This window comes from Porites lutea, chromosome 5 (assembly GCF_958299795.1).
Source record: "Porites lutea chromosome 5, jaPorLute2.1, whole genome shotgun sequence".
NCBI lineage: Eukaryota > Metazoa > Cnidaria > Anthozoa > Scleractinia > Poritidae > Porites > Porites lutea.
Window position 1 is genome coordinate 29118467 of NC_133205.1, and position 12364 is coordinate 29130830.

The 12364-nt window shown below is 40.4% G+C and overlaps 3 protein-coding genes across 3 annotated transcripts; 2 read left to right on the forward strand and 1 right to left on the reverse strand.

Annotated features, from left to right (window-relative positions):
- The first annotated feature begins 406 nt into the window (after positions 1-406).
- Positions 407-1678, forward strand: LOC140938192 (uncharacterized). Its single transcript, XM_073387711.1, has one exon. It carries the CDS (start codon positions 407-409, stop codon positions 1676-1678), a length of 1272 nt encoding a protein of 423 aa, XP_073243812.1.
- An 82-nt stretch (positions 1679-1760) lies between these two features.
- LOC140938193 (uncharacterized) lies at positions 1761-4208 on the forward strand. Its single transcript, XM_073387712.1, has one exon. It carries the CDS (start codon positions 1761-1763, stop codon positions 4206-4208), a length of 2448 nt encoding a protein of 815 aa, XP_073243813.1.
- Positions 4209-9953: 5745 nt separating this feature from the next.
- Positions 9954-11199, reverse strand: LOC140939189 (orexin receptor type 2-like). Its single transcript, XM_073388759.1, has one exon. The coding sequence runs from the start codon at positions 11055-11057 to the stop codon at positions 9954-9956; it is 1104 nt and encodes a 367-aa protein (XP_073244860.1). The 5' UTR covers positions 11058-11199.
- Positions 11200-12364: the final 1165 nt, after the last annotated feature.

Sequence of the window (12364 nt, forward strand, 5' to 3'; positions counted from 1 at the left end):
TTGTGGAGCTAGACATCATGTGACTATCTGTGAAAACCCTAAGAAGCCTGTCCAACCTAGTAGTTCAGGAGCTGAATTAGCATCACTTAGTAGATCTGAAACTTCCCAGGAGAGATCCAGAGATGTTGGAACATCAACAATGCATGTTGGCAGCAATAATAACTCTATACTATTGCAGACTGCCCAAGCCTTTGTTTCTAGACCAGATAACCAGGAAACTGGAATGTATACTCAAGTCATTTTTGACTCTTGTAGCCAGAGATCTTATATAACCAGTAAGACACGTGAGTAGCCAAAATTACCTACTGTTGGTAAGGAAACCTTGCTAATCAAGACATTTGGTGACAATTCAGCATCTGTAAAGGAATGTGACATTGTGCAATTGTGCATCAGAACAATAGATGCAATGAGTGTGTACGTCACTGCTTACGTTGTACCAGTAATATGCAGTCCAGTATCAAACCAAGAAATTCTAGGTGCAGTAGAATGCTATCCATACCTTCAAGGACTACAGCTTGCATGTGGAGCTGTTAATGGAACAGTTAGTGTTGACTTACTAATAGGAGCAGATCACTACTGGTCTTTCTTTACTGGAGGAATAATCAAGGGAGATCCTTCTGGACCCGTAGCTCTTGAGACCAAGTTGGGATGGGTACTGTCAGGACCAGCTGCAGTTCCAGCATTGACAGAGTCATGCACAGTTAACCTAAGTGCTACACATGTTTTGAAAATTGAGTCAGCTGACATCAGCCATGTGAAAGATGATTTGCAGAAATTTTGGGACTTGGAAACCTTAGGCATAAGGGACACTGAAACTTCAGTTCATGACAAGTTTTCAAATGAGATAAGATTCACTGGTGAAAGATACCAAGTCAAGCTACCATTCAAGGATAATCACCCTATGCTGTCAGATAATTATACAAATGCTTCACGGAGGTTGGCAACTGTGATTAAGAGGCTTAAGACCCAACCAGAAATACTGGAACAATATGATCAAGTGATTAAGGAGCAATTAGAAAGTGGAGTAGTTGAAGAAGTGCGGCAAGATCAAGTCCTAGAACTTGGAAATGTGCATCTCCCACACAGGGGAGTTGTGAGACTTGACAGAGATACAACAAAGGTTAGAGTTGTATACGATGCCTCATCCAAGGTGTTTGGACCAAGCTTAAATGACTGTCTGCATGTCGGACCTTCATTAAATCCTCTTCTACTGGACATTTTGCTGAGATTTAGAGTTCATGAAGTTGCTGTAACTGCTGATATTGAGAAAGCATTTTTGAATATTGAGATTGATCCAGTACACAGAGACTTTTTACGCTTTCTATGGGTAGATGATGTCGATAAGGAATCACCTAAGATTAAGTTACTTCGCTTTACAAGAGTTGTATTTGGAGTGAATGCTAGCCCCTTCATTCTCAATGCTACTACCAGACACCATGTTAATACATCTATGCTGAATGACAATGCTCTTGCACTTGAGCTTTTGAAGTCTTTGTATGTAGATGACTTCGTTTCTGGGGCCAAGGATGTGAACAATGCCTTTTCTTTGTCGAAGGAGATAAAATTCTGTCTCAAATCAGGAGGGTTCAATATGAGGAAGTGGAACAGCAACTCAGCAAGTCTTTTGCAATCCCTGAAACAAGATTCAGCCTTCGTTGGAGACTGCTATAAACAGTAAAGAATGTGTTCAAGAGGAAGATGAGAGCTTCTCAAAGTCAGTTTTTAAGCAAGATACTGAGAAAGAGCAGAAGGTCTTGGGAATGCTTTGGAACCCTAACCAAGATGAACTGATCTATGACTTGACTAAGATATTGGAGGGTGTGGACGTTCAGCCAGCTACAAGGAGACTGATTCTCAGTACTGCTACGAGATTCTTTGCTCCCTTGGGGTTAATATCTCCAGTTATTCTACCCTTCAAGATTATGTTTCAAAAACTGTGCAAGGCACAAAAGGACTGGGACGAGTTAGTGGATACCGAACTCAACCAAGAGTGGTTGTCAACTTTGTCAGACCTAAGACTAGCTGGAAGAGTGAGTTTTAAAAGGTGTTATGCTGAAGGTCTCGGTAGGAATGAAGTTAATTCGCTCCAACTTCATTGTTTTGCAGATGCGTCGGAAAAGGCGTACGGAGCCGTTGTTTACATGAGAGTAGAATATGAGTCAAGAGTAGAATGTGAGATTGTGGCTTCAAAAACCCGAGTAGCTCCGTTGGATAAGCAAACCATACCGCGTCTAGAACTGTTGTCTAACCTTACTGCGTCAAGATTGGTGAAGAGTGTGAGTCAAGCTTTAGAAAACGTTGTGAGAGTTGATGACGTAGTCAATTGGACGGATTCTATGATTTCTTTGTGGTGGATTAGGAACACTGATAAGGAATACAAGCAATTTGTGGAGAGTCGCGTGAGCGAAATCAGACGAAATGCACCGCCTGAGCAATGGAGGTACTGTCCTACGTCAGAAAACCCGGCTGACATTGCATCAAGAGGAATTAAAGCCACTGCACTCAAAGAAAGTGGTTTGTGGTTACATGGTCCAGAATTCCTGTCTAAGGAAAGTGCCTACTGGCCAGTCCAGCCTGTAAATGTACAAGCCAAGGAAGAGTTGTGCGAACTGAAATCAGCCAAACCTACAGTCTCCAGCTTATTGAACACGTGTACCGAAAAACAAGAAGCAAATCTGGAGAGTATCATTAATCCTGAATCCTACAGTTCCCTTACGAAGCTCATAAGGGTTACTTCACTTGTGTTGCTATTTGTCGAAAAATTGAAAACAAAAAGGGACGGATCAACTGACCAAGAAGAATCCTTACAAGTTTACAAGCAAGCTGAGAAGAAGTGGATTAAACACGTTCAAAAGAGTATCCTGAACAGTGACAAGTACCAGCAAATGAAGTCGACTCTGGGACTTTATCAGGACAGTGAAGGTGTAGTCAGATGTCAAGGAAGAATAGGTCTGTCGTCGTTACCCTATGATACCAAATTTCCAATACTTCTGCCTAGAGAACATTGCTTTACGAGATTGTTGATCCTCAAGTGCCATGAACAAGTCATGCACAATGGAGTAGCAGAGACACTGGTTCAACCGCGTTCAAAATCCTGGGTCGTTAAAGGAAGACAGACAGTTAAGAAGATATTAAGCGAGTGTGTAGTATGCAAGAAACTTGAAGGTCGCCCCTATGGAGTGCCTCCTACCCCTCAACTACCTGAATTCAGATTGTCTGACGACTTCGCATTTTCAAGTATAGGAGTAGACTTTGCGGGTCCCATTTATGTCAAGGATGTGTACAACAAGAGTAGTGTTATGAACAAGGCATACATTGTGTTATATACGTGTGCATCTAGTCGCGCAGTTCATCTAGACCTTGTTCCAAATATGTCAACTCAAGCGTTTGTGAGAAGCTTCAAACGGTTCACTGCTCGACGAGGTGTACCAAGGCTTGTTGTATCGGACAATGGTTCCGCTTTCAAGAGTGAAGAGCTCAAAAGGTTGTTAGCAGAGTATAGCATATCCTGGAAATATAACGTGGCATTAGCACCATGGTGGGGTGGATTCTTTGAACGTCTCGTTAAATCAACAAAGCGCTGTCTGAAAAAGAGTTTAGGAACAGCTCGAGTCACTTATGAAGAACTGCTTACAATCATTGTCGAGACCGAAGGAATCCTGAATTCAAGACCTCTAACTTATGTGAGTGATGAAATGCGAGATCCTCTTACACCATCGCAACTTGTTATTGGTCGTCGCTTGTTGAGTTCAAACGGAAGCGCTAAACAACCAATTGCGGGAAATCACACTGTGCGAGATCTTTCAAGACGTGAGAAGTACTTGAATGCTGTACTTTCACATTTTTGGAAACGTTGGCAGAAGCAATACTTAACAGAATTACGTGTTCATCACAACTGCAATTCGAGTAACAGGAAGCCAACGATTAAGGTCGGAGATGTTGTTTGCGTCTACAAGGACAAAGCGCCGAGACAACTTTGGAGTATGGGAGTCGTCAAATCTCTCATTACAGGACGAGATGGTTACCACAGAGGAGCTGTTGTAAGAGTGCGTAGTGGAGATCGAGTCGTGGAAATGACAAGACCCCTAAATAGGCTTTACCCTGTAGAAGTCGAATCACAAGTGCGGGAAGAGCGTCAGAACAGAAACACTGATTTCCCTATTACCTTCGTGGGAAATGCTGAACAGGAACATGTTAGTGAACATTAACATTAAGTCAAAGAACAGCAAACTCTTTTTCTTTCATTTGTTATTTTATTCGTTTCGTTGTTGATTGACCTGTGTCAATCAAGGCGGGGAGTGTGTTAGAAATTATTGCATCATTGTGGCGGGGTAATTAATGCGCCTTGGTACTTCGTGACAATGCTAAACTGCAGAGCTAGATACAGGGCCAAATATATGTTGGCTTACTTACTTCTTGGTGAAAAGAAAATAATCATAAAAGCTCATTTGGCTCAGTAGAGACCATCTACTGCTGAGCCAAGTGGACCATCAAAAATAGAAACTTAAAGCCTGGTTTCACACACTCCAACCTGCCTGCAACGAAGCGCAAACGACGATCACACCAAAACCCCTTCTGCTATGCAGGCTATGAACACATTTATCCATTTCTTCTTAGGCACTTGGCTATATCCGGGGGCGCATCCAGTGGAAAAATGTTATTCAAAAGCATAGACGAGCCTGGTACGGAGTATTTCAGGCTAAGAGAATGAGGTCAGTTTTTGTCGGATGATGCATGACCTTACCCACTTAGTCAGTACAGTATGAACAATTTCGAATTCATTCTTCAGCCCGCAAGGGCGTTTATTTGCCCGAGAGAGAAAATTTCTGACTCTTTTATATTCAACTGAGTGCTCTGGGAATATTGTTCTGGAATGGCGGAATTTTAGGTAAATAAAAATCTAGTTCTCGAAGTCTTGAGTGCAACGCTTGGACACTGCTATTGCCAATATAACCGCTGAGTCACTGAACTTTTGGCTGATCAAATTGTTAAAAGAACAAAGTTAAATTTTGTGCAGTAGTAAATTTATTGCGTGTGTTATTTTAAAGAACATTAAATATTCACCCACCATTTGTTGTGTCAGTTGCTGTGCTGAAATTGGTATTCATAAGTCACGTGCAGTGACATTATATCTGATAAAACACCGCATACTAATAAAGGGATGGCCCGAACCTATTTATATGCGCGTTGGTTATGTTTTTGAAACGCGTTTTCGGCAGGAAAGATTAAACCGATTTCTATAGCTTTCTATGGGCGCGATCCATTCAACCAAAATTCAGATCGGTCCGACCGGGAAAAGAGGACCACCTCAAAAGGTGGACCAGGTTTTTCGAACCTTTTCCGGTTGGACCGAACCGATCCATTGAGTTTTGGACCGAAATTTCCGGAAATTTTGGTTGAATGGATCGCGCCCTATGATTCTTGGCATCCTTAATAAAGAATGGTCGAACTTTAAGAAACTGTTATTTAATTTCTTGTAGGTATTAAAACGTTTGAGAACCCTCAGACAGATTTTTCCCTAACTTCAGCAAACAAGCCTCAGAGCTCTCTAGTTTTCTATCTGCAAGTTTGAAGTCAATCGTGACCGTAGAACTCGCTGCACAAATAGCCTGTCAAATTTAACCTTAAAATGCAACGCTAACACATTTGTGAAAGTTGACGCACAAATAGAGGAAAACTGCCGATGGACTATCTCCTATCTGCAAGGGTATGTTAGAAATTATTGCATCATTGTGGCGGGAAAACTCGTCACGTGATCTGAAAACTGAGCTTTGCACAAGAGTCTTAGAACTGTGTAGTCGTTCGGAGTCGTGGAGCTGATCAAGTGTGTGGATTGAGTGTAGATCATCGAAATTTTTACGTGAATTGATGTCGATGAATCCTTTAAGTGTAGAACAGAGTACAGAATTCTAAAATATGAACATGTGAAGAAATATGCTTTAATGGAGTGAAGAATTAAAACTACAGAGAACTGATTATATATACAAATTTGGTTACAGGGTATTCCTGCCCAAAGCTTCAGTTGTCAGAAACTGGGTAATCAGAAACCTACGGCGAATACAGTTCGCAATACAAGAAGAACAACTTTATGCTGAATGCAGGGCAAGATTAAAAACTTCCATTCATCAAACTTACTTTGTATTTGTCCCTCTCTTTTGGAAACCTATCTTATCAAGGCAAAATATAGCGTCTACGAAAAACTCTCAAGAGTTTTTAGCGTCGCAGGTTTCCGTTTCGAGGAGAAATAAAGCCACCAACTCCAGTACTTCTAACCGTCCATTTTTCAGCTGCACTGAAAGCCCTTGTACTTGGTAATTTATTCAAGCTTTTCAGACTTGACATTACATTCGGACGGGAAGCTTGCCGCTTGGGGATGAAGATAAAGAAAATATGACAATCGTCTTATTCTTTTCATTATCCCCGGTGTCAAACTGTCCGTGCGAATGTAATGGCAAATCTTTCAAGCTTGAATAAATTACCTAATACAAGGCGTTTTCATTGCAGCTGAAATTGGATCGGTTGAAGTACTGGAGTTGGTGGCTTTATTTCTCCTCAAGATGGGAACCTTCGGTGCTAAAACTGAAACTGGTAGGAGGTTTCCGTAGAAGGGCAAATGCACGGTAACTTTGATAAATAGATGTTCATTCATCTTGCCCGCATTCAGCATAAAGTTGTTCTTCTTGCATTGTAAACTGTATTCGCCGTAGGTTTCTGATTAGCCAGTTTCTTGCAACTAAAGCTTTGGGCAAGAATACCCTTGCAGATAGAAAATAGTCCGTCAGCAGTTTTCCTCTATTTGCGTGTCAACTTTCACAAATGTGTTAGCGTTGCATTTTAAGGTTAAATTTGACAAGCTATTTGTGCCGCGAGTTATACGATCATGATTGACTTCAAACTTGCAGCTATAAAACTAGTAGGAGAGCTCTGAGGCTTATTTGCTAAAGTTAGAGAAAAATCTGTCTTAGGGTTTCGAAGTTATCGACATTATTTGTAAAAATGGGGTTTTAAACATACACTGATATCTCAAACGTTTTTATACCTACAAGAAAATAAATAACAGTTTCTTAAAGTTCGACCATTCTTTATTAAGGATACCAAAAATCATAGAAATCGGTCGAATCTTTCATGCCGAAAAACGCGATTTTAAAACATAACAAACGCGCCTATAAATAGGTTCGGGCCACCTTAGGATCCAACGAGGCGGGCTGCAATGAGAAGGTCCAAAAATCAATAGGTTCAAAAAGCAAAACAACAACTTCGCACCTGTATCACGCTTTTTTGTACATTTCTTCCCCGTTTTTGCATGATCACGACGTAAAAATGCCTTATTTCGCGTTTTATGGAGGACGTAAACAAGCAACGACGAAATTTTATCTCTCTTTCTGAGCTTGAATATGGTCATTTGAAATTCAGCTTCAGGAGGGTTCGCCTACATTTGAAAAAGTAAGTGGGTAGGAATAATCGCTATTAAAACTGAAAGAACGGAAATTTACTTTTTAAGCGAAGTTGTCTTTGTCGTCGCGTCGCTGGATCTTAAAGTCCCTTATTTAATGTCACTGCACGCGATGTGTTATCGACCATTTGATAGGCCAATAAGCTTACGAATTATTAATGAGTTTTGAAAGGCTATTAACACTCTCCATTTCGGCTCCAATTAGGCAATGAGCTTCCATAATTTCGCCCATCTGCGAAGTTTCGAGAAGTTTTGAATATTAATTACATTGAACTCTTTGCCCCCTTGGATGATCTCCCAACAGATCGCGGCATTATCATGTATCAGAAGTCTCCCAGCAATAAGGCAATCGACTAAACCCCCGCTGAGAAGGTTCTTTGGGGTTGCCGACAATATGTTTCGATACTGACTAGAATACACGTAAAAGCTTTAGTTTAGCTTTAGTTTACAATTTATATTTCTTTCAGAAAAGCTGTTATGCGGAAATTATTCGACATTAGATTCTCATACAAACACTGTAATTTCTCATGGGTTTGCCTACTCGTCAAGATGGCGACGAAAATCATGACAAGGTCTATTAACTTGTGATCGGGCTCTATTTTCTTTTCGCTTGCTAAATAACAATCCACCTGGCTGAAAGAGCGAGGGCGAAACAGAATTAGCGCATGTATTCCCTTACTCAGATCAAAAGTAAGAAATAATACAAGTGTCTACTCGTTATAAGGGCGATTTACACAAATAATCTCAAATTTTTTGAAATACTTTTGAAAGATTGTAAAGTTCAGTTCGTCTTTAAGGAAAATAAATTGTGGCTGTTTTTCAAGTATTGAATTAGATATGCACTTAAGTATTGCATCTGCCAAACTTTCTCTTTTCTTTTGGACAAAAGGTCGAGATAGTACCTCTAAAACTAACTTCCCCTTAAAAGTCTCGACAGCAACGTAAATTCAAAGTGGTTTCAACAGAATATATCATATCCTCTTGTCTACTTGAATTTTTCTTCAAATTGGCTTGTGACATTGGCATTGGTTATTAAAACGCTTTTTGGGGTTTTTTAAAATAGTCAGTGTTTATTTTGTGTTTAAAAGAATGAATAAATAATCCCTGATATTAAAAATGCAGTTTGAAATTCCATATGCTCATCCACTCATTTTTTTTTTGTTTTTTCTTTGTCATTTCAAGTAGTTTGTTCGTGAAATTTTTTATCATAATCTACTTCTATTTTTGTTCCGCGATAGATCCTGTCTTTTTCAGAGGAAGTTAACTCCCAAACCGAATATTGCGCCTTTTTTACTAAGTTCCTCCTGTCAGCCTTCAACACTTTTCAGACACGGTTTGTACAAACTTCTGCCGAATAATTGCCGTCCATAAAAATCAAATAACAACTAACTCATTTGAATTTATGCTTAGCGCGTCAAGTGGAAAGGAAGACTTAGAGTCGGATAACTTCCCATATTGAGATCGGATGACGTCCCTGAATCCCTGAAAGGCATGCATGAAAGAGTGACGCATATAAAACAAGGCTTATAATAAAATTTTAAATATATTTTCTATTTCTCAGCGCGAAGCCAACTACTTGCCATTATTCGACGAAAAACGGCCATGCACGCGTGGTAACTAACAGCAAGAACGAAACCTTGTCATTTTTATTACTAAGGCCCAGTTCAGACGCCGCTCCACTCATGTGCCGAACCTAACTGATGAATTAAGTACGGCAAAAGAGCGGCGTCTGAATCAATTTGGTACGACAGTTTTAGTTTGGTGCGGCAAATGCGTAAAGTTCGACAGAGTCTGTCGAACTTTTGTCGAACTTAACTTAGGTTCGACACACGGTACGCCGTCTGAATCAGATGTCGCGCCAGTGTCGCTCCAAATTCGAACTTATTCAGTTAGGTTTGGCACATAAAAAGTACGGCGACTGAACCAGGCCTAAGTTTTCGTACGATCCAGATTCTCAACGAGCCGACACAGGGGCACCCAACGACAGTTTCCTCCTAAATACATTATCCAGAGTACTCAAGTTAGAAGTGCATCCTAAACGGCGCCATAAAATTTGTATCAGTTCGGTCATCCTAGGTCAACTTGAGTCTTTTCGAAATTACAAGGCCTTTAGTATTATTTTCCCGAAAATTTTAGATGCAATTTGACGTGTTACGAAAGTGAGACATTTTCTGATTCCTCTCTCCATCGCCTTTTTAAATTCTAAAATTTTAGGTTTCCTTTTTTCTACGAAAAATAGCCTGAACCTGGGCAGTGAAATGCGGAAAATTAAACTTGCGAAAATCGTAGAGAATTTATTACATGAGCTTGAAAAATTGTACATGAATGGAACGGTCATCTGGAAATTTTTAGCCGTCCTCAAGTAATAGAAAAATTCTAGGCAATATTTGGTTCTCCGAACACGGATATTTTACTGAAAACAGTCGTTGGGTGCCCCTGTCGACAGTCATTCTAGTATCTCTGACCCATAATGGCAATTCCCGTAAAGCATCAGGTTTAGCTAGGGTTTACAGAGGAAAATCTTCGAGAATGCCTTTGCATAAAAACTGTTCATTGTTCCGTAACACACAGGATGCAAAGCACTTGGCACACAAGTTAAAATAAACGTGTATCTTACCATCAAACTGTGATGCCGAAATTGCCAGTCGCTTATTCCAGCTAATTTTTGCCACAGAAAGACTGCTTGATAAGGAAAATAACAAAACACAAAGATCAGGATTATCACAAATATCATCTTCAGTAAATCTTGTTCGGCGTCAGTGGAGTTTTCTTTCTTAATACATCTGCAGTTATCTACGGCGACCAACACTTGTGGTGCGGTTTGGCAAGCTTGTTGCTGTTCTTCTTCTCCCTCCTTGCTGTTTTTCAATGCATGAAGTTCTACCGGCTCATCAATATCGACTTCAGCGGTATGCGATGATGGAATGATCGAGCCCCTTGCCTCGGCTGCCTTTTGGCCGATTCTCTGTCTTAGGTTCCACGCTACAGCTGCGTAAGATGCCACCATGACCAAGTAGGGTAGGACGAAATTTATGACGAATCTCACAAGATCGTAAGTTAAGGTACTTCCAACACTGGATCCATGATATGGACGGCAATGGCCATTTTCAAACTTAAACGAGAGGAACAAGGGGATACAAACAACTGTGGGCAGTAACCACAGACAAAAAAATGTTACAAGTTTCAGTTTAATCGACAGAGTTCTTGAAACTGGGTTGATGAGAACTCGGTAGCGGTATAATGCGAGAGCGGCCAGCGAATAAGTTACTACCATCATTGAAAGAACTTGGATGGGATTTACAATGCAATTGATATCGTGGACGATTTCAATCTCGCGCCCGTCTTCAAAACCGAACACCATCATGACAGGCAAACACAGAGAGCTGATGATTTCTGCAAAGGCCATATTGGCAACAAGATGGTATGAAAACGGCTTTCGGGAAGGCATACTCCATACCGCTTTACAAACTACCGAGTTACCGATTAGGCTGGCCAAGATAATCAAGGAAAACAAGGCAAGACGAAAAATACGCAGTGGAGGGGGTTCTTCATATTGAGGTTCATCATCCTCGTCTGTGGCATTCGTGTCGTTAGGCGATGACATCGCGTTCGTCTGAGTACAATCTCTTTATCTGTACACTGCTCCAAGACGAAGGGAAGGCAAACTTTGCTAGTAACTACCTGCTTCGACAATTAAGGTTTCAGAGCTTGTGGCAGGTGTGTCAATTACCATCTGCATTTCAAATTAATCGTTATTCTGTTGAGCGTTTTTATTCATTATTATAATAATCGTAATTTCTTTTCTTCTGTCGACTGACGTTGGCCACTTACAGTTGGCGGTTATGGCAGATTGACTGACGACAAAGCGTTCCCTGGAACTGCAAATGATGGCAGTTAGAATTTTGAAATATTCAATTTATCTTTCATAAAAGTGTATGCAGGTGACAGGTGTCGCATTTAAGGCCAATAAATAGTTAGTCGAAGAAAAATTGGAAATACAGTAATTGACCAGGTATTAATTTAAACAACGACGGCCAACAGCTAAATTACCCATCTAAATTAATATCAACCTCAGGGTGTCTTTTTTTCCCTTTTGTTTTTTTTTTTAAGGAGATGAGAGGTCAAAAATAAAGTGATCAGTATGCCAGTTAGTCTTTCATGCACGCAGGCGTTTTTAGGGGAGCTTGTCTTTCATCCCTGCATGGAAGGCTATATGTCAGTTCAACTGCATATTGTATACTTCGTTTCCAGCCTCTTTCGGCTCTCCAGATAAGAGACACTGGTAACTAGGCTATGAAATTAGTCTGCAATATCAGCTTTGGGGAGTGACTTTTCAGATTTTTATGGAATAAACTTAAAACACTGAATAACACTGGATGTTACGCAGCTTTAATCAAGACATTTACAGCATGGCGGTGGAATTTAATACAGCTGCAAGTCGTATCATGGATTTGTCTAATTCCTACACGGTCTACCCGAAGTTAAAAACGTTCCTGGCTGACCTACAGAAGCTTACAGAGAAGGACCATCTCGGTGCTAATCGCAATTTAAGCAATTGCAAATGAAGCCCGAAAAGAAAGCTTCAAAGGGATTCGAAACCCTGGCCCGTTCGTTAGCGCTGAAGTGCTCTACCAACTGAGCTGTGAAAACCTATACATTTGAATTGGAGAATGCCAATTTGTTTAGTTCATCTTAACCCGTGAAAAGGAATGAAACATATAGAACGAAGATGAGAGAAACTGCGGAAATACAAATCTACTTGAAGATATATCTATATTACTGTCGCCATTTCTTATTCATTTGCTTTGACTTCCTGTAATAATTTCGCATAAACTTGCAGATAGTTACAATCGATTTACTATGGTTTCTTTCCGCAGAATAATCAGGAGCACAGCGACCAGAAATGTCTAA